The sequence below is a fragment of the Equus caballus genome, chromosome 5 (assembly GCF_041296265.1).
Source record: "Equus caballus isolate H_3958 breed thoroughbred chromosome 5, TB-T2T, whole genome shotgun sequence".
Classification (NCBI taxonomy): Eukaryota; Metazoa; Chordata; class Mammalia; order Perissodactyla; family Equidae; genus Equus; species Equus caballus.
Window position 1 is genome coordinate 77887095 of NC_091688.1, and position 22534 is coordinate 77909628.

Below are 22534 nucleotides of genomic sequence, written 5' to 3' on the forward strand. Positions count from 1 at the left end.
AGGCTGAGATCACTGGACTAAACAAAGTGAAGGACCTGAAATTCCAGGGTATTAGAATATTTTGGGTTGTACATTTAAGTCACACAGAATTGTAATGAGTCATGTCAGAAAGCCAAGTAATGGAGTGACTTTGGGGTCTGCTAATGACTGTAGCAAGGAGGGGTAGAGGTGGTATAGTCACATGAAATGAGTTTCAAAGCTGAGGGATGGTAGAGAGGAGGGAAGAGAATGATCTAGAAGTAGCAAGGAGAACAAATATTTTATTTCCAGGTTCAGTGGTAAAATGGATACATTAAAAAAAAAAATAGCAACCCTTTAAGAAGGTTGCAGAGAAAACAGTTGTTTTCAGAGGTGAACCAGATTTCTTTTAGAGCAAAAGAGGTAAGAGACCATCTAGAGAAGAATGGATTTTGCTGATGACCATGAGTTCCCCAGGCCATGACTGACAGATGTCTCAATTTGAGGAGGGGTAGAAAAAGGGGTTAGAAGAGGAGATGCCAGAACTTTAGGGAGACTAGATTCTGAGGATGAGAGATGATTTGGTGACTGATATAAATAGGGATACATAGTTTTCTCAGGAGCACATAAGAGTCGGGGGCCTCTTCATTGTTGCTAATTCTAGAGTACAGTATAACCCCCTGGATGCAGTATAAACACCATCGTATATGATTTATGTACCCCATTTTGATAAGATGGCTATGAAAGTTGGAAACTGTTAAAGAATTTTAAGCCTGGGAGTGATGTATTCAAACTGTTTTGGATTCCTCACTTTAGTGAAGGATGAATTTAACGGAGGTAAGATTGGAAGTAGGGAGACCAGTTAGATGTCTTTGGGGAATTAAGTGAGAATGGTGAGAGCCCGAGTATGGAAATGGTGGTGGAGATGAAGAGGAGAGGGCTGATTTGAGAGTTTTGTCATAGGTAAAATTCACAAAATTTGGTCATTGGTTGGATTTAGAAGAATAGTGAAAAGGTTGGGTCTTGCATGATGTTTTTCGCTTGGGTGATTAGGCAGATGAAGGTGACAATAACTGAGAGAATACAGAACGAGGAGCAGGGGGTCTTGTGCTTAAAAAAAATTTTTTTATTATGGAAGTTTAAAAACATCCAGAAAAGTAGAACAATATAACATACCCTTGTGTACCCATCACATAGCTTTAACAGTTACTGACATTTTGCCAGTCTTGTTTTATCTATCCTCCCTCTTTTTTTGCGGCTGTATTTTATAGCAAGTCCTAGATATATCATTTCATCCATAAGTCTTTAAATATGCTTCTCTAATTGGTAAGGACTTTTTAAAAAACATAACTACAGTGCCATTATGACGTGTAACAAGATTACAAAAATTTCTTAATATATTTCTAATACCCAGAGAAAACCGGTTTTTAAGGAGCAAATTTTGAACAAGAGTGGATGAGATCACCTAAAGAGGTAGATCAGTGTGAGAAGAGAAAAGGGCTCAGGACTGAACCCTGCAGGGTACCAGCACCTAAGATGAGCCCACCAAGAGACCAGGAAAAAAGAGTCAAAGAGGTGGTAGAAATACTGGGATAGTAGAGTTTTGAGAAGAAAGAAGTGATTGGTACTGTTAAACACAGCAGAGAGAGCCTGTACAGTAAGAGTTGAAATGCACCCACTGGATTTAGGAAGTAAGGTGGCATTGATGATCTTAGCAAGAATGGTTTGCGTGGAGACAAAAATCAGTGAAGTGGATAAAGGAGTATATGAAAAATGAGAAAAAGGATAACCTCTTCTTTAAAAGAGTTTCGATGAGTAAGGGAGAAGAGAGATAATAGCTAAAAGACATGGGTTTATGGTAGGAAGGCAATGGGGGAGACAGGGGACTTGAGCGTATTTATATGCTGAAGGGGTGGGAACCATCAGAGGGGAAAGAGCAGCACTGTAGAATCTGGTTACCTGTGATGATTACATTTGATGATTTTTTTAAAAGGCTAACCTTAACTCCGGAAAAAAACACACATAGCATTGGCTGAATGACGAAATGGAGCTTCATGATTAACAGGATGTTTGGAATCTGAGTACAGTAAACTTTAAGTCTTATAACAAGAGTGCGTGGCTTTTAAAATCAGTACAGCAGTATGGTAGCCGACTAGCAGTCTCATGACTGAGGATGATTTTCCATGGTTCCTTTTTGTGTTTTGAAATGACTAATGGAGCCATCTGGGATTAGCAGATTTTAACTCCCTAAAGGCTGGGAAAGTCTCATTTGGCTTTATAATTTCCCACAATGTCAGGCCCAGTGCCTGGCACTTAAGTGTTTGTTGGATAAATGAGTGAATATGTGGAAGGTCAGTATTCATTCTGCTTTACCTGTTTTTGTCATTCTTTTTTGACTTCTGGACATTTGTTGTGATCTTAACTTTCTTATGTTTTTTTGTGTGGACCTTCTTAGTATTTGACATAAGTATCATGTCATTTTCTCGATAAGGAAACTGAGGCTTTAGAGGGGTTAGGTAACTCATCCAGTGTCTCTCAGCTGGTAAGTGGTAGAACCAAAATGCAAATCAATTCCATTGGATTCTGAAGCTCAGGTGCTTTCTAGTATACTAGAGTTAGAAATAGTAAAAGAGGCATAGGCGTGACCTTGTATTTCCTGAGTCTCTCTTTTTCTTTCTCCTTCCCTCCTTAAAAAAAAGAGGGGCCGGCCCTGTGGCATAGCAGTTGAGTTCACACATTCCACTTCAGTGGCCTGGGGTTTGCCAGTTTGGATCCTGGGTGCAGACCTACACAACACTTATCAAGCCATGCTGTGGCAGGCATCCCACATATAAAGTAGAGGAAGATGGGCACGGATGTTAGCTCAGGGCCAGTCTTCCTCAGCAAAAAGAGGATTGGCAGTGGATGTTAGCTCAGGGCAAATTTTCCTCAAAAAAAAGGTTAAACTGTAGTCCTGGGCCAACCCCAGTAGCTTCGTGATTAAGTTTGGCACACTTCACTTCTGCAGTCTGGGTTTGGTTCCCAGGCAGGGACCTATACTACTCACCTGTCAGTGGCCATGCTGTATTGGTGGCTCACATAGAAAAAGAGGAAGATTGGCAGTGGATGTTAGCTCAGGGCGAATCTTCCTCAGCAAAAAACAAAAACAAAAACAAAAAAACTGTAGTCCTGTCCACTCACGTAGGGATGCTTCTCTTTCTCTTATGACACAAGAGCCCATATGACCTGTGATACCAGCAGTGTCCTCAGCCTCTGATGCCTCTGACAGTGTTTGTTCTGCCCACTCTGTATCTAGGCAGACGGTGGTCAATGGAGCATTTTCCCAGAGTTTTCTTTATCCAAGTAGTTAGTTTACTATCATTTCGTGATAGTTGTATGTCTCACATTTTTAGATTGATCTCAGATATCTCTGAAGGATTTTTTTTAATGTGATAAAATATACATAACAAAATTTACAATTTTGACCATTTTTAGATGTACAGTTCAGTGGCATTAAGTACACTCACATTGTTGTGCAACCATCACCCCATCCCTCCCCACAACTTTTTTATCTTTCCACCCAGTTCTTTCAGGTTCTTGGCAAAATTTATGTCCTTGAAGCTATAGGATTGAGGTTCCCATTTTCGTGCTGGCTGTTCGCTAGGGACCACTTTCAGCTCCTAGAGGCTGTAGCTCTTGCCACCTAGCTCTCTCTATGGGCCTTCTTAGAACATGGCAGCTTAGTTCTTTAAAGCCAGCAGGGTTGAGTTTCTGACTCTCAAGGAGAGCCTGGACCCTCTTTAAAGACCTTCTCCCTGATTAAGTTAGGCCCATCCAGGATAGACTCCCTTCTCAATAACTCAAAATCCGCTGATTTGGGACCTTAATTACATCTGCAAAAATCCCCTCACTTCTGTCTTATAATCTAATCATGAGAGTGACATCTTGCCTTATTCTGTTGGTTAGAAGCAAGTGTCACAGGTCTCACCCACAATCAAGGGGAAGGGATTATATAGGATGTGAATATGAATGGGGGAGGGCACACTAGAATCTGTCTGCTATAGCTTCCTTTTTTATTGTTTCACAGGGTTTTTTATCAGCAATTGGACATCCTTTCCCCAAAGTGCTGTTTAATCATGGAAGGAAAAAGAGGACGTGGGATTATCTTGAATTTGAGGAAGAAGAAGGCAAACAATTAGCCGACTCTATGGCTTCCCTGGCATATCTAGTATTTGTACAGGGCATCAGTATTGATCAGCTTCCAATGGTCTTAAGGTAGGAGTTAGTGTTTGGTTTATTCATGTATTCTAAAAGGAATATCATCAAACTCATTTATCTAATGTCCAGTATGCTTATTAATGTAGTAATACATTTACAAAAGTTATTTTTATTCTAAATAATATTGCCTATAATCTGTTAAAGCCAGTAGTAGTCAAGCAGTGAGAGGGTGGACTATTGAAATAAACATAAGGGAATGATGAGGACAAGAGTCCGAAAGTGCTAACCTAGGCTTGGTTTTGAAGCTGTTGGGACCACTCTGAACTATAAGGGAAGGAACTGGCCAGTTACCCATGGGGTTGTCTAAATTACGATCATCTTTTCACTAGATTACTGATATAATCCTGAATGGATAGTTATATATCCACCCTCAATCCCTTGTAATCCAGCTCATTCTCAACACACTAGAAAGTGAAGCTTTAAGAGTAGTCCTTTAATGAAAACACTTGTGTGTGTTCTTATTGCTCTAAGAATAAAGTCTAAATGCCTTCCCATGAGACAAGTTTACGAATAATCTGGTCCCTGCCTTATTGCCTTGATTCACCTCCTACTACCTTTCCTCTTGTTTACTGTGCAGACCTCTTGGTTTCTTGTTCACATGTGTCATGAATTTTCCTGCTACAGGGCCTTTGTATATGCTTAGAACCATCTTTATCCTTAACTGTCAGTTTCTGAGGAAAGCCTTTTCTCACCACCCAATTTAGGTTGAATCTTCCTATTAGAATTACCTTGACTTTGTCCTTCTTTTCCCATAAAGTTTATCAAAATTATTTATTAAATAAATATATAATTTTATAATGTAATACCTTTTAAACTTTAAGGTCCATGATAATAGGATTTTGTATTTGGCTTGCAGGCCTTGGGTATATTTCTTTGTGTCCATTTGTATATTTATGTATGAATATACATGGGGATATATTTGTATGTAAGTGTTGCAATAATGGTTACCACTTGCATCCTCACAATGTATTAAACACTATGCTAACAGCTTTATATGCATTTCTAATCTATATAATAACCCTATGAAATAGAGCATTATCTCATTTTACAGATGAAAATAACAGGCTTAAACAAGATACCACCCAAGATCATACAACTAGTGGGATAGGTGGAATTCAAACATAATTCTGTCTGACCCCAGAGCCTATACACTAAATCACAGTCTACCACCAAAATGACTTAGGTGTGTATATTAGTTTGCTTGGGCTGCCATAACAAAGTACTACAAACTAGATACTTAAAATAACAGAAATTTATTGTCTCACAGTTCTGGAGGCTGGAAGTCCAAGATTAAGGTGTGCGTAGGATTGGTTCCTTCTAACGGCTGTGAGGGGAAATCTGTTCCATGCTTCTCCTCAGCTTCTGGTGGTTTGCTGGCAATCTTTGATGTTCCTTGGCTTGTAAATGCATCATTCCGATCTCTGCCTTCATGCTCATATGGTGTTCTCCCTGTGTGCAGGTCTCTGTCCACATTTTCCTTTCTCACAAGGCTACCAGTCGTATGGGATTAGGACTCACACTAATGACCTCACTTTAATTTGATCACCTCTGTAAAGACCCTATCTCCAGGGTGAGAGGTGGCTGCTCTGCTCCTGTCCACCCCAATTTAAAAAACCCTGTCTCCAAATAAGGTCATATGCTGAGGTACTGGAGGTTAGGACTCCAACGTATCTTTTTCGAGGGGGGCACAATTCAACCTATAACAGTATTTATGTATGTAAAATTTCTAAAAATGCATGTGTATATGTGTATGTATATATGTTTGGGTTTCCTCTTTTCTATTTTAGCCCATCGTACCTTTTGCAATTTAATATGGGGCATATTGAAGTCTTTTTACAAAGGTAAGATCATTTAGATGGCATCTCAGAATTAAACAGTAGTGTTAAAATAGTCCTGTCAAGATCAGTGGAGACTACCTTCTCTTTGCCAGGCCCTAATTAATTAACTGGTTACTTTATAAAACAGTGAAACAAACATTCACAGAGAGACAGAAATGAGTCAGAGGTTTTACAGCAAAATCTCTTTTATTTTAAACTCAAGATAATATTAAAATATTGTCTCATGAGGGAATGTCCACTCATCTGCTTCTGAGGTTTCTTACCTTATTTCAAAAGTTGGTAATTTGAAACACCTCTATGCCATTGCAACATCCTCCATCTAAGGAGGGGTTGTCAGTAAAAGAAATTCATCCATGTTTTTGCTTCATGGACATGATCTGTGAACTGCATCAAAAGGAAAGAGGTCCTGACCCCACCCATTATAACTTAGATTATTGACAGTGATATCATTCAACAACTTATCTCATTTGAGTCAATAAGAAGCAAGACTTTCTCTTTTAAAAAAATTACAAATTAATAGGTATGCATAATTTTTCCAGACAGATATTTAAGAATTTTGCAAAACTATATGCTTTGTTTTCTTTTCCTATAACATGTTTAAATTATCTCTTGAGATCAGTCAGGGCCTTTTAGAATTATCCTTTAGGAACACTCGTGACAGTTTATCAATCCCATCTCTTCCCAGGTGAAGGAAGATTTGTAACATGGCAAATGTCCAAAGCCTCGGCCTACAAGGCAGGAATTTCCAAGGGTCTCCTGGCACAAGTAGTTATTAACTCTGTAAATTTACTGTATTATGTATGTCTTAATGATTTTACTTTCTCTTTACTTAGTTCCTGTTATATTCATACAATGAGAGTATGTATTGATTTGAATCTTAAGTTCTATATTCTTAAGATCTCCAAACTTAGTCACTGAGCCAAAAACAACAATTTTGACTCCTCGTATGGTTAGAATAAGAACCTGGAGCCTGAGTAAATATTTTTTGCCACAGATCTTAAATGTTTAGTTAACAATGATTGTAAACTTAAGAATATATATTATCACAAATGGAAAGCATTTAATTCTTTGTATATAAAAAAGTGAAAATATTTTACAGATTAATCAACTGGAATACATAGTATTGTATCAGGTATAAGTGATTTCTTAGCGCTTGGCTGTTTGTGATTTTCTACCAGGAAATAAGCCCTGAGTGGGCTTTTGGTCAGATGTGTATGTCAGTAACCAAATCAAAAGATACATCAAAGATGGATTAAGAATTTTGACAAAGTTCTTCAGCAGAATCTCCTTAATGATGTGTATTTTTAAAGTCTTTAAATTTCAGTTTTTGCTTTATTTTTCCTAAAATGAAAAATAATTCTAAAGCAATTTAGAAGATCATGTTGATAAATTTTAATGTTCTCTTCCAGAACAGAAGAGTCTATTTTCTCCAAAGGATTGGTAAGATTTATTTGTACCCAATGTAATTTAAATAGATAGTCATGTCAACAAATACAGCTGTTGACTTTACCATATATGTATTCCTGTATATATTTTAATCTGTAGGATCTGTTGGAGAATGGTTTACTGAGAATAGAAGACAACAGTTTACTTCACCAGTACTTAGAAATCAAGAGTTTTCTTACCGTACCTCAGGTAAGTAAAATATGTGCTCCGATCTTGAAAACAGCTCCTTTGCTATTGTGAACTTAAGTAAAGTTCTTTTTCAGACTCCTCTCCCACTTTCTTCTCCATATCCTTTGAAAACTCTAGTGCCATGCTGTCCAATAGAACTTTCTATGATTGTGGAAGTGTTCTGTTGTCTGTGCAGTACAGTATGAAATCCACTAGCCACACTGAACACTTGAAATGTGGCTAGTGTGACTAAGGAACTGAATTTTAAATTTGATTTAATTTAAATTAATTTAAACTTAAATAGCTGTATGTGGCTAGTGGCTACCATGACTGACAGCATAGCATCTAGTGGAAAAGCATAGCTTTCTTAACACTGTTTCTGTAGGGACCTTGGAAAGTGAATCTCCTTTACTTTTATCATAACTCAGGTCCTCAGGACTCCATCAAGGCATGCACTGACTCATTACTAGAAAGACATTTTGCTTTTCCCTCTTGCGATTTATTTTGCCTAGTACTCTTTGTTAGTTATCATAAACAAGTAGGTCCTTCGATGTCCACGTAGAAACTTGTTTTCCCACTATTTAAATAGAAAAACATGACTTTTGTTAGTATATTAAGCCTGATTATTTTTAATGAATGGATTCTATTTCTGCATGTTTGATTTCATTTTTTTGCCACTCTAGACATAATTGAAAATTCACTTCTAAATTTACACCTTGTAACACCCCACTCAATATCACTTACATAATGGATTGCACTTAGCTTCCTGTAGACATAGTGGAATGAAAGGCTCAGAGAAAAATTTACTTCATTTTTACATCTCCTACCCTCAGTTGTCTTAATTTTTAGTATTCTCCATTGATAATATAGTTGTTTGCAGTCAGAATAATCTAATAACATCTGAACTGAAATTTTTTCTTATTTCCAGGGCTTAGTCAAAGTAATGACGCTGTGCCCCATTGAGACATTGGTATGCAAATGTTTTGGGACTAAATAATAATGAGTTACATTGAGAAATTTTAATAAATCATTTCATCTTTATTCAGTTTATGTAACAATATTGTTTGTTCCATTTTAGAGGAAAAAGAGTTTAGCTATGCTTCAGCTATATATTAACAAGTTGGATTCACAAGGCAAATATACGTTATTTAGGTATGTATCAAGAGTGGTTAATTGCAAAGTGTGTGGTTGATTAAAAACCAAATTAATGCCATTTATTCCAGGTTATATTATTTCAGTGTGTTTTACATGTAATTCAACTCTACTTGGAAGCCATATTATAATAAATTCTCTTATCTGTGATGGGTAGAGAAGGGTTAATCAAATATTATACTTATATGTGCCTATATATTATATGAATAATAGTGTATATTTCAATTCAATTAATTGAAATACTCTAAAACTAAAATAGACTTAAAAGATTAAACTGAGACTGATAAGGTTCCTGCTAGATTATTTACATGTCAATAGTCTCCATTCACAGTTGAAATTAATGGCTCTGGAGTTATAACTTTGACAGGCTATTCACTTTAAGTTAATAGTATAACTTATTAATAGTTGTGTTTGAGAGAGAAAAGATTCTAGCAACCCTATGAGTTAAAGATCAGCAAAGTTGGAGCCAGCCTGGTGGCGCAGTGGTTAAGTTCGCACATTCTACTTCGGTGGCCTGGGGTTCGCCAGTTCGGATCCCAGGTGCAGACAGGGCACTGTTCAGCAGGCCATGCTGTGGCAGGTGTCCCACATATAAAGTAGAGGAAGATGGGCACGCATGTTAGCTCAGGGCCAGTCTTCCTCAGCAAAAAGAGGAGGATTGGCGGCAGATGTTAGCTCAGGGCTAATCTTCCTCAAAAAAAAAAAAGATCAGCAAACTTTCTGTAAAGGGCCAAATAGTAAACATAGGCTTCATGGGCACACAGTCTCTGTTGCAACTGCTCAACTTTGTCTTTGTATTGGGAGTGGGTGTATTCCAATAAAACACAACAGGCAACCGGCTGGATTTGGCCTGCAGACCTTAGTTTGTTGACACTTAGGTAATAACAATGAATTAAAAACAGATTTGGGCATTGTTAAAGTCTTCTTTGGGATTGGCTAGTATTAGCATTCTTTCTTTGTTCTTGTTGTTTTTTTGTTTGTTTTGGTGAGGAAGATTGTCCCTGAGCTAACATCTGTGCCATTCTTCTTTTTTTTATGTGGGATGCCACCACAGCATGGTTTGATGAGTGGTGTGTAGGTCCACACCTGGGATCCAAATCCGTGAACCCCAAGCCACCAAAACAGAGCCTACCACGGGGCCAGCCCATACTATTAGCATTCTTGATCCTATCTTTTCTTCATTTGTACTGATAGAGTCAGAGCAGGTTTATGAAATCTCAATTTGATGCTTAGGTCTTATACCAGCTTTCCTGTTCCAGTCTACCTGTATGTCTACCAAAACATCCCTCTTTTTTCTTGAGCTAGTCATACGGAGTTTCTTCTCTTTTCAATTAAGTTAGTCTAACCAGACTAGTCTCTTTTCACAGAGAATAATTTTGGGGGTTTTTAGGCTATGATACTAGGACTCATACTTGTCATGTCAAAGCATTGCAATTGTATGCATAAAAAGATTCAAATTTGGTTTAATAGAAATTTCTTTTTGGAAGATCCAGTTAAAATAGAATCTGCCAGCTGGTGACAGCAAAAACCATAATTGGTGGCTTTGTAATTGGTTGATCAGCTTGCTAATTGTCTTCACTGGTTTTTATATTACTAGAAATGACACATGGCCCATTTGAATTTGTAAAACTTTCATCTTACAGTCCAGGATAATTTCAAATGTATTGTAATTTTGCTTTCAAGGTGCTTATTGAATACAAGTAATCACTCAGGTGTGGAGGCCTTTATTATTCAAAATATCAAAAATCAGATTGACATGTCATTAAAGGTAAGAGCATATCTAAGGTATCAATTATCAATTTATTTTGTAGGATATATTTATTCATTTGTGGAATACATTAATGTGGATTTTTGCCCTATAGACTTTTCTATCTCTAGTGCTAAGGGTATATTTTTTTCCCCATTTCTACTCTTTTTTTAACCTGAATTTGAAATTTTAACTATAGATTTAAATTGTATTAATTTTTTTGAGCAATATATGACTTACTTTTGTTTTGCTTTATACTTCTAAAATATTAATGGAAACTGAAGTCTAATCTGTGAATACTCAGTAATTCCATATAGAAAACAGAGAAAGAGCGCACCAGTGTTCTCAGACTGGCAGAGTTTATTCCAGCTGTTTGGAAATAGTGAAGGAAAGAATGGAAATTAAAGTTAAAAAATATATTTTAAATGTGTTGTAATTGTTTATTTTTGTAGTATCAAGGTATTAGAAAAACACATGAATTTATCAAGCTTTTATTTAAAGCCTTTCCCAATTTTTCTTTTGCTTTTTAGAGGACACCTAACAACAAATGGTTTACAGGACCACAGCTGATTTCTCTTCTAGATTTGGTGCTCTTTCTCCCGGAGGGGGCTGAAACAGATCTACTGCAAAACTCAGATAGGTGAGGTGACCATTACTAAGGTTCACATAGTAAATTCAGAATAAAATGTGCAACCCCTGCTTAGGGAATCTAAACTAATAAAATGTATTTTCCTGTGATTTTATGATCTGTGGTTAATTCATAAAATTACATAAAGATTTTCATATTTAAGTAATTAGATACTCTATAAAAACAAAATAAGAAATTTTTCTTTCCAGAAGTATGACCAACAGTATGATTTTGTACCTTTGATGTACCCAGTATTCCAATATAGCTCATAGCGATTTGCAACTACAGCATTGGTGACTAAAAACTAAGAATTTCATGTATGTAACTTATAAAAGGCTTATGTGTTTGAGTTTTATTGTTTTGTTTTCTAGGACATCATTTTTTTCATATAGAACATGTAATTTTACTTTCAGTTTACTAGAATGAATGTTTAGAAATGGTCGTAAGCATTTATTAAAGGAATCTGAACATTCAGGAAACGAGATGATATTCTCAAATATTAAAGATAAGGCTCTGTTGGGGGAAAAAATAGTAATTTTCACAATTGTATTTTGTGAACTTGGAGACCACAATTGTATTTTGTGATTAAGTTCTACTCCAAAAGAGAAGTTAAAGGGAATAGTTTCTAATGGCAAACATAATTGTAAAAGTATTCCCAAGGTTGAAAGTTACTTTTATTCATTGAAATTGCTGACTATATAAAACTATACCAAGTAACAAATGATATATTTTTAATTAACAGGATAATGGCTTCATTAAATTTATTGAGGTATTTGGTTATCAAAGATAATGAAAATGACAATCAAGTAAGTGAATTTTTTGAAAAAGAAACTGTAAGTATATTCAAAATGCATAAGGAGTGTTTCAGGTTTTCTTATCAATACCTACTTAGGCCAGTGTCTAATATCTTATCCAGCTACAAAGACTGGGAGAAGTGCCAACAATTATTCTGAAACCTGAAGTTAATTCCTAGGGGCCCTTAGCACCCCACATCCAGCTTCCCCTTCCCTTTCCTTTTCCTGTTGTACCTCTGTCTCTTGCTGTAAGCATTGCTTATCCCTGTTAGGCAGATAATTTGCAGGTCCTAAGTTAACTAACTTTTTGGAGCTCAACATGTGGGTGTCTTGTTCATTGCATCTCCTATAGCTCATGATATAAGTCTGGGCTATATGAAATAAAATCATCTGAGGGGCCGGCCCCATGGCCAAGGGGTTACGATTCTGTGCTCTCCACTTTGGTGGCCCAGGTTCACTGGTTCGGATCCCCCATGCGGACCTGCTTCACTCATCAGCCATGCTGTAGAGGCATCCCACATGCAAAAAATGGAGGAGGGTTGGCATGGATGTTGGCTCAGGGCTGATCTTCCTCAAGCAAAAAAAAAAAAGAGGAAGATTGGCAATGGATGTTAGCTCAGGGTGAATCTTCCTCAGCAATAAATAAATAAAAATTAAAAAATAAAATTATCTGATACTTTGATATCCCCTCATCAGATGTGACAAACAAGCGTATTCAGCACTGAAATCTATTATCTGTTAACAGTACCTTTTGGGTAATGTGTAGGAAGCTGGATTTTTTTTTAATGTGCATCATTACACGTATTCAATAAATAGAAAACTATTTGAGGAGGATGTGTCATACAGTAAAATTATATTTGCTTTTTATCCTCTCCTCCCTTTCTACTTAATTTATTCTAATAGTTGCTTTCCCTGTGTGTGTCATCTCTATTAACTGTAACTACCTGAATCACGTGTTGTTAATCTGGTTGGTTTTTTTAAGAAAGGAAAGTAATTGATTTTTATATAAGGATGCCCAAGAGGTGTTTTTTTTAATTTAAATCATAATTTGGAATGGAAGGTTTATGAGAAAAGTAGCAGTTTCCTTCTCTCTGAAGCAGTTTCCATCCCTCCTTGACCTCCTATTCATCCCTCTCTAGCCAGAAATAGTTATTTGCTGCCATTAACTAGTGCTTACTTGGTACTAGAGTGCTTTTTCTTTTCTAACATTTTATCATGAAGTTTTTCAAACATATAACCAAGTTGAGAGAATTTTATGGTGGTCACTGATTTACCCACCACCAAGATTCTGCCATTAACATTTTACTCTACTTTTGTCATGTATCCATCTCTCCACCCTTTATCCATCCATCAGTCTCATTTTTGGGTACATTTCAAGGTAAACTGCAAACATCAGCATACTTTCCCCTAAATATTTCAGCATGTATTTCATTAAGTAGAGTTAAATATTTGTCTAGTTTTTCATTGAGTTAAAATTTATACTATAATATAATAATACAATAAATGAAATGCACAAATTTTAAGTATACATTCAGAATTTTTAACAAATGCATAGATCTGTGTTATCCAAATGCTTATCAAATATAGAACATTACTGTCATCACAAGAAGTTCCCTGTTTCCCTTCCAGTTAATTCTCACCTCATTACTCCACACCCATCCCCCTCCTCCTGCCAGTGGCAACGACTGTTCTGGCCAGGTGCTGTATATCATTTATTCTTAACAATGCTATAAGTACTCTTTATTTTTTACTTTTCACAGATAATGTAGGCACGGGAAGGATCTTTAACTTGCACAAGAGCAAACACCTAGTAAGTGGTAGAGAAAGCTATGACCCCAGTCAGTGGCCAGAACCTTTGAATCACAAACTAAATCCTGACTCCTAAAGGAGCTTGTGGTAAAAATAGAAGAGGTAACAAGTAAAATTCAGCAGCAATGGAGGCCCTGAGGCTTCAGGAAGGTGTCCTTAGGGTAAGGTATGAGTTTTTACTTCTTCAGTAATCAGGAAAGGCCATATCCAGAGATGATCTGATTTGCCTGACAGGAGGAAAAAGAATCTTCTTGATTAAGAGTGATAGATTTATTAGGTATGGAGCACTGTGTACTACAGGGGCAGCAGATGGGCCTCTGCCTAGAGAGGGAAGACACAGTAGTTTAGCATTGTGCCACATATGCCATGATATCCACAGACAACGCCTTACTTTTATTTGGCTTGAACATTATGTGGTGAAGAAAAGGATATAACCAGCTTATAAGATTGCTCTTATTTACTGATTTTTAAAAAATTTTCTTAGGGATCAAATATTCCAAAGTATTGCCATGCAAGTTACCATAAGAATCATCATACTAAGGAAATTGGCAAAAAACCCATTTCAGGAAGGCAACCTGACATCCCTGAGGCAGCTTAAGAGCCTGTCCATCATGGAATCATTTCTCCCAAGTGCAGTCACAATAGATCATGTGTATAAATGAGAGGCAAATCTACCTGCTGTGGTTAATTTAAAAAGTGACAGCTTCTGAGTTTTTAGAAATTCTGATTAAAGGAGAAACAAAATGATACTCTAGTGATGCTGAAATGTGGGTAATTTTATTCAAAGGGACTCCTACTGGTACCTATTTTTGACCAGTTAAGTGTGCTGAGAGGATAACTAGTCAGATGAAAAGCTGAAAAGCAATCAGAAAGTTGTATAGGAAAATTAAATAAGAACAGAATAATTCAAATACAAAACAAAGTGATTCATTATTGAATAATAATCCATTTCTTTTTCTGTTACTTTGAGTTACTATCAGCTGACTTATTCTTTTCATAAGTCATCCCCTCCTCATCCTCCTATTTCATGCCTCTTTGTCTCTCTGCATAAGTTATAGGCACCTTCTCCCACACTTAAGTTTCACATAACTTTTCTCAAACCTTGAACCTCCATCTCTACTGGTAAAACCAACTTAGTTTTTATACCTAGTGTTATCTATTATTTGGTAGGTGTCTTTAAATAAGTGTTAGTTGTTTTGAATTACAATAATTTATTCTAATACACAGATGATAATTTTATACCTCACCTTCTGTCCTGTCTGCTCATATCCTTTCCTGCTTACCCATTCTTTTTCCTAAATAATTTGTGATTGTAATATGTAGAGTGAAAGCAGGGTCAAGGGAAACAATGTGAGATTGTAAAGCCCACATAAATTATCAGGAATTTTTTAAAATCAAATTATGGAATCTATGCAAATATGCTTTTCATTTAGGAAAAAAATTATAAATATCTGGCATATATGCATGTACATATAAATCCATATAATCCACATTTTGGATTCTCATTTAAGTTGTTTCTTTCTCTAACATTAAAACATATACCTTGTGTGTTACTTGCAGAGGCAGAAGACTTCAGGTGATACACGTTCCTTAATATTATAAGCAATAGAAGTTCTGTAATAATACTTCATAAATAACAAGTCATATACAAATTGAGAGAAAGAGGAAAACTGGGTCTTATCCATTTCCTTCTTTTTATTTCTTCATTATCATGTTTGACTATATCCTTTGCAGTTCCATGTCTGTTCTGGCAGTAAATTTCCTTGTGACGTAGAACTGCCTAGTCTTCCTTTTGTGAGATAGCCTGCAGTGAATTTTGAAATGTATAATTAAGCTTTAGAACTGAAAAGATTTCAGAACTACTCCATCAGTGAGTCTACTTGGGTATAAAATTAAAAGCAAGCATTTGTGAATATTCCAAATTTTTATCCTTATAACTATTTTTTAACATCTTAAGTTACTTTTTTCTAGACATTGAAGATGAAAGAAGTCTTAAAATTATTTTCTTTGTAGTGTTTTTTTAAAAGATCTAGTAGCTTTAATGTAAGAGAGAATATATTCTCATTTCCACAGCTTCTTCACTCCTACATACTTCTAAAAATATTACTGTTCATCATATGAAAGATTTGTGGAATTATGCTGAACAGAATGTGCAACAAATTTTCTCTAGCCTAATTTTGGCACATGTTTTTATTACCTTGTAAGTTTCAGGATTATGGGCTGTGTATTAAAATAAATTATTGCCATTAAAAATAACTAAGGTCTTCATAAAGATGTCCTGTTTTTGCATTGTCCAATACAGTAGACAGCAGCCACATGTGACTATTTAAATATTAAATTAATTTAAAACAATTTTAATGAGGGGCCGGCCCCGTGGCTGAGTGGTTAAGTTCGCGCGCTCTGCTTTGGCAGCCCAGGGCTTCGCTGGTTCGGATCCTGGGCACAGACATGGCACCACTCATTAGACCATGTTGAGGCGGCATCCCACGTGCCACAACTAGAAGGACCCACAACTAGAATATACAACTATGTATGGGGGGGATTTGGGGAGAAAAAGCACAAGAAAAAAAATTTTTAATTAGAAATTCAGTTCCTCGTTGGCATTGGACAGGGCCATTCTAGATAATTGTTTCTCAACATTTGATCCTAATCAAAATCACCTGGGTATTTTATTTATTTATTTATATATATATATATATATATATATATATATATATATATATAAAAATGCAAATTCCTGGGTTTAGCCCAAATCTACTTAGTGAAAGCCTCTGAGTAAAGCACAGAAATCTACATTTTTCACTAGCATAGTGAAGTTTGAGAAACTATATATATTATAAATTATGAATCTATTTTATGAGATATTTATATATGATAAAAGATATTAACAGTTTAGGACTGAATGATAATGAAATGCTGTATATTAAAACTTGTGGTATGTGGCTAAAGTGGTACTTCAGAGAAAAATTTCCAGCTTTAAATGCTTATATTAGAAAAGAATACAAAATTATTAATGAATTTCTGGCAAGATTGATTTTAAAAATGCCTGAAGACACAATATGTTAATTTAAAAGGAAGTATAAGTATAAATAAGCACAGATTGAAAAACAGAAAATTACATGAAAAGATACCAGTAAATTTGAAAACTTCAGTGAAGCAGAATTTCTTAGAAAATATAACTTAACAAAACTGCCAGTCTACTAAGAGAAATCACAAGGTAAAATAATTCTAAGAAACAGATAACTCACATCTTACATAAATGTTCCAAAGACTAGAAAAATAGTTGTGACTAATGTTATGAGTCTATTTATTTAGTAAGATATGACCTTAATACCAAAACAGACAAGGATAGTATGCTGAAGAAAAGTTTATAAGCTAATCTCACTTGTGAATATAGATACTAATAATACCAAGCCAAATCTAGCAAAAAATATTGTTTTTAAGTCATAGGACTAAGTTGGGTTCATTCCAGGAATGTAAGGTTAATGTAATTCATAGATTAAAATAGAGGAAATACTTGATCATCTCAATAGCTATAGAAAAAAAGCATTTGATACATTCAACACCATAATCATCATAAAAATTCTTAGTTGACTATAATTATTTACAGTTGCAACAAAATATGAGATACTTAGGAAAATATGTACAAATATATGCAAATCTTTGTGGAGAAAATTATAACACTTTGTAAAAATATAAAAAATGACAAGTAGAAAATCGAATGACATATGAATGAAAAGGCTCGGTATCTTAAAGTTGTCAGTTCTTCTCAAATTAATCTAAAAATTCAAAATAATTAATACAGTTAATTAACAAAGTATTAATAAGTTAAATAAGTTAAGGGCCAAAAATAGCCATGACAGTTTTGAGGAACCAAGTGTGTGGAGGAGAGCCTGCCTTGTCAGATATCATAACTTATTATAAAGCCACAGTAATTTAGTGTAGTATTTGCCATAGGGATGGATAGATTGACCAGTAGAATACAATAGAGAGCCCAGAAACAGATATATGGACGCTTAATATATAATGATTATGATGATGGTAGCTTATAGTTATTGAGAGCCATATGCCAAGCTGTACTTTAAGCATGTATTAACTCATTTATTTGTCATACAAGGTATGTATTACTGTTTTCTTCATTCTACAGATGATGAAATGGAGGCATAGTGAGGGTAAATATAACTTGCTCCGATCACAGTTAGCTAGTTGCACAGCCAGTTTTTGAACTTGGGCAATCTCCAGAGCTCATGTTATTAATTATACCATTGCACTGTACTCCCTGTCTAAAATGGAGATGCCATTACAAAGTAGAAGGGAAGAATGGGACTATTCGGTCATCTGTATGGGGGTGAAATTAGATGCCTATCTCACTTAATACGTGAAACAAAATTCCAAACAGATTAAAGACTTAAAATTGAAACGGAACTTAGAGATTTTTTGAACACATTATTGGAGAATATCCATATGACTTAAGAGTAGAGAAGGGTTTCTTAAGTAAAAAAGCACTAACCACAAAAGAGTGATGAACCTAATGACATTAAAACTAAAACCTATTCAAGAGAAGAAAGTGTGTACAAACTGAAAAAATAAGCCACAAAGAGAGGGGAAAAACCCACTTCATTCCTAGATCCAGTAATTGGTATTAAAAATACATAAATAACTATAACGCAAGAAGAAAAAGACTACAAATCAGAAAAATAGGCAAAGGATAAGAGGCGGCTCAGAGAAGAGGAAACCCAAATGGCCAATAACCACCAGACAAGATTCCCAATATCACTCATGTTTATGGAAATGTAACTTAAAACTACAATGAGATACCATTTCGCACCCATCAGAATGGCAAATGTTAAAAAGGTCGGTAGCATAGGCGAGGATATGAAACAGATTGCTGTAATCACTTTTGGAGAGCAATCTGGCATTATCCAGTAAAGTTGAAAAATGAATACTCTTCACTCAGCAACTCCTCCCCCACGTATATAATTTAGAGCAGTGTCCTTCAAACTGCTGGTCATGACCAACATATAGTGAGTCAGTAAATCAATTTATTGGGTCATGCCAGCAATTTTTACAAAATGAAATAGAATATAATTGGAATATCAGGTTGCTTGCACAGATTCTTAATAAGAATTATGGATATTGCAAAAAATGTTGTGGCTAGTTGCAAAGAACAGTATGAGAAAGTGGAGTGGATGTGACAAATTGGTTAGGAATAAGATGTTCAGTGTACTGTTTACCAACATCTCTTATGACGTATTTAATGGTCAGTTTGACCATTACCAGAGCATAAGGCTAACATTGTACAGTTTAATTTTATAGTAACATGTAGTTAGTTGTGAAGTTAACTGCACCTGCTGTCTGTAAAACTGTCAAGTTTCACAATCAAATAATTTTAATAATCTTTCTATATAGTTTCAAAATAAACTTTATCAAGGGAGATACATTTTTCCCGAATTCATGACAATTGCAAAACTTTAATCTAGAATTTATAAATTGTGCTCAAAGTCTTTTTATTAGAATAAAAGTAAAAAATACGGAACCATGTTCAAGTTGAACTGCTGATCTGAAACTGTAAATAGTGATAATATTCAGAAAAATATTGACTATAATAAACTTTGGCTTCATTTGAGCCACATTCTAAAAAGAAAAAATAAGTGTAAGACTTTAAAATTAAGATTAATACCCAAAGAAAACGACAGAACTCCAATATGTTGTAAGTTTTCTTGCACATGAAAGCTTAAAACCTTGAAAATTAACGACACCTTGAAACATGTTGAACTTGTAAAATGAGGCGTCCTGCTATTTTGAAAGATGAAAAGTTACCAACATTCTTTTAGTCTTTGTAGAAGTTAAAAAGAAACCTTATTTTCAGTGTATATAATTGCACGTTATTTGGCAAATGAGGAAAAAACTCATTTGGGGCTGGAGAAATTATTTTTCTAGCATACATGGATATTATGCATACAGTGTTTGATTACATCTATTGATTTATTAAGAATTATGTTTTAATGGTAACAATGTTTTGTCAAATCTGTATTACAAAACATGGATGCAAAGGTTATGATGCTCCGTGATGAGGACTATTATAACTTGTGCAACACTTTAAATTTATATCTGGTGTTTGCAAAACAGTATGTATTGTATTGTTTAAACAACCTTAAACACATTTAAAGATTAGCTATGTTTACTGAATTGGAAACATACTGTGGATCATTAAAACTTAAAGTGGAAATTTTTTATAGGAATGACAAGTGACAGAGCAGAACTGTAGCAATTATCTTTTTAAATTGTCAGAAGCACTATTAAAGTTGTTTGAAATCAGTGTATTTTATTTTAGAAAGCTTTAGTATCAAAGGAAATCCCTCTAGATCTTATAATATTGTAAAAGAGGTGAAAAATTTTAATTTTAAAAGTTCAGTGAGTTGCCAAACTCTTGATGAGAAAAGCCAAAATTTTTTTCAGTGATCAGAGCTAAGCATGACCATTCACTATATCATATCAAAATTCATTTATCGTTCCTATGGAAAGTTCTAGGTAGGCACGTGAACTCAGGAATAATATTCATATTTTTCTAGTTGAAAAGCAATCCCATTTGGCAAATATTTTCAAAGATAGTATTTGAGTAGCAAAGTTGACATCTGTGGTCTGATTTTCTGGCATGCCTAAGAAATGAAATTTGAAACTACAGGGGAAACATGTTTCAATGTTAAACTTACCTGTGGGTTGCAAAAGACATTATAGAAGGAAGGCTTAAATGCAATTGCTTTAACTAATACTGTTGCTGACATTATTGAACAGAATATTAATACATACAGTCTGACTATAATAAAATCAGATATATTGTTACATCTCAATCTCTGTTGTGAACTTTTAATCATTACTTTCTAAAGGAGAAATTTAAAACATTCAAGAAAAATCTTTGATAAAACATCCATTTGCTTTTTAAAATCCTGAATCAGTAATTAGGTTAAACTTGTTGGCTGAAGAGAATTAATTAATAAAGCTTAGTTCTTCATTTACACCACAGAATGAATATAAGACATTGTTTATCACCATTTTGGGAATAAAATTTCAAAGAATTTCTGTTACTAAGTAAAACTAAAAGGGTGAAAGGAAAAATTTTCTTAGCCCAACTTTTTTTACAGGAAACTTGTCCCCGTATTCTAGAAAGTCCTTTCTTAGTTATGGTTTTTGTAAATATTTTCTTCCAGTCTGTGGCTTGTATTTTCATTATCTAAATAGTGTTTTTCAAAGAGCAGAAATTTTTTATTTTGATGAAGTCCAGCTTCTCAGTTTTATTCTTTTATGTGATTTATGCTTTTTGAGTTCTAAAAAATCTTTGCTTAACCCAAGGTCATAAAGATCTAGGTTTTCCTACAGAAGTTTTTATAGCTTTAGATTCTATATTTAGCTCTATGATCCATTTTCAAGTGTATTTTTTATATGATGTGAGGTATGGGCCAAGGGTTTTTTTGTTTTGTTTTGACTCGAGCACTATTTGTTGAAAAGGCTATCCTTAACTTACTGAATTATCTTGGGATCTTTGTGAAAAATCAATTGACCATATGAGTGTATTTTTGGACTCTATTCTGTTCCATTGACCTATGTCTGTGCTTTTACTAGTACCACACCATCTTGATTACTGTAGCTTTATATAGTAAGTCTTGAACTCAAGTAGTGTGTCTACCAGCTTTGTTCTTTTTCAAAATCTTTTTGCTATTCTAAGTCCTTTGCTTTTCCATATAAATTCTAGAATCATTTTGTTAATTTCTGCCCGTAGAGGAAAAATACTCCTGTGTTTCTTCTCTACTCTCAGTACTTCACTTCATTTTGACACTTCTGGTCACCAGATGTGTAGAGGTTTTCCCACATTGAGCAATTCTTTGACACCAGTTGGGTGTCCTACAATTCAGTTCAGTTCTGACACTGTCTACCTAGAGTTAGCGTCAGATTCCACAAGTTAAGGGCTCAGTCCCACAACACTGCCCACCTGCCCACTCACCTTCAAATGCCAATCAGAAGTCCAAGAGCTTTGCTTCTGACAGATTGGCTGTAAATTGGAGGTTCCCATGACCTCTTCCCTAGGTTTAATTAATTTGCTAGTGCTGTTCACAGAACTCAAGACATTTTACTTCCTAGATTCCGGGTTTGTTACAAAATGATATGGCATAGGAACAGCCAGATGAAAGAGATGCATAGGGCAAGGTATGAGAGAAGGCTCGTGGATCTTCCATGCCCACTCTGAAGCCACTCTCCCAACACCTCCACGTGTCCACTAACCCAGAAGCTCTCTGAACCCAGTCCTTTTGGGTTTTTAGGAAGGCTTCATTACATCATCATGATTGATTAACACAGGCCATTTGGTGATTGAGCTCAGTCTGCAGCCCCTCTCCCCTCCTGGGACTTTGGGGTAGAAGGAACTGAAAGTTCCAACCCTCTAATCACATGGTTGGTTCCCCTGGCAGCAGCCCCCATCCTTAGGGGCTTTCCAAAAGTCATCCTATGCATGGTTCAAAGGGACTTGATATGAATAACCACTAGATAACCTGACCTCTCTTATCACAGCAAGTTGAAGGGTTTTTAGGAGCTTTTTGCCAGGAATAGGATCAAGCCCAAATATATTATTTTTATTTTTATTTTTTTGGAGGAAGATTAGCCCTGAGCTAACATCCACTGCCAGTGCTCCTCTTTTTGCTAAGGAAGACTGGCCCTGAGCTAACATCCGTGCCCATCTTCCTCT

General features: G+C 35.4%; 1 protein-coding gene across 2 annotated transcripts in view; it reads left to right on the plus strand.

The window, feature by feature from the left end:
- The window catches only part of GLMN (glomulin, FKBP associated protein), a 39804-nt gene that overhangs the window by 11899 nt on the left and 5371 nt on the right, over window positions 1-22534 (plus strand). For both annotated transcript variants that reach the window (XM_023641650.2, XM_023641649.2), the window contains exons 8-16: window positions 4025-4212; window positions 6003-6056; window positions 7463-7493; window positions 7599-7688; window positions 8596-8637; window positions 8746-8819; window positions 10503-10587; window positions 11097-11206; window positions 11937-12000. In XM_023641650.2, the coding sequence (XP_023497418.1) occupies window positions 4025-4212; window positions 6003-6056; window positions 7463-7493; window positions 7599-7688; window positions 8596-8637; window positions 8746-8819; window positions 10503-10587; window positions 11097-11206; window positions 11937-12000 (738 nt within the window). The remainder of the gene's footprint in view (window positions 1-4024; window positions 4213-6002; window positions 6057-7462; window positions 7494-7598; window positions 7689-8595; window positions 8638-8745; window positions 8820-10502; window positions 10588-11096; window positions 11207-11936; window positions 12001-22534) is intronic.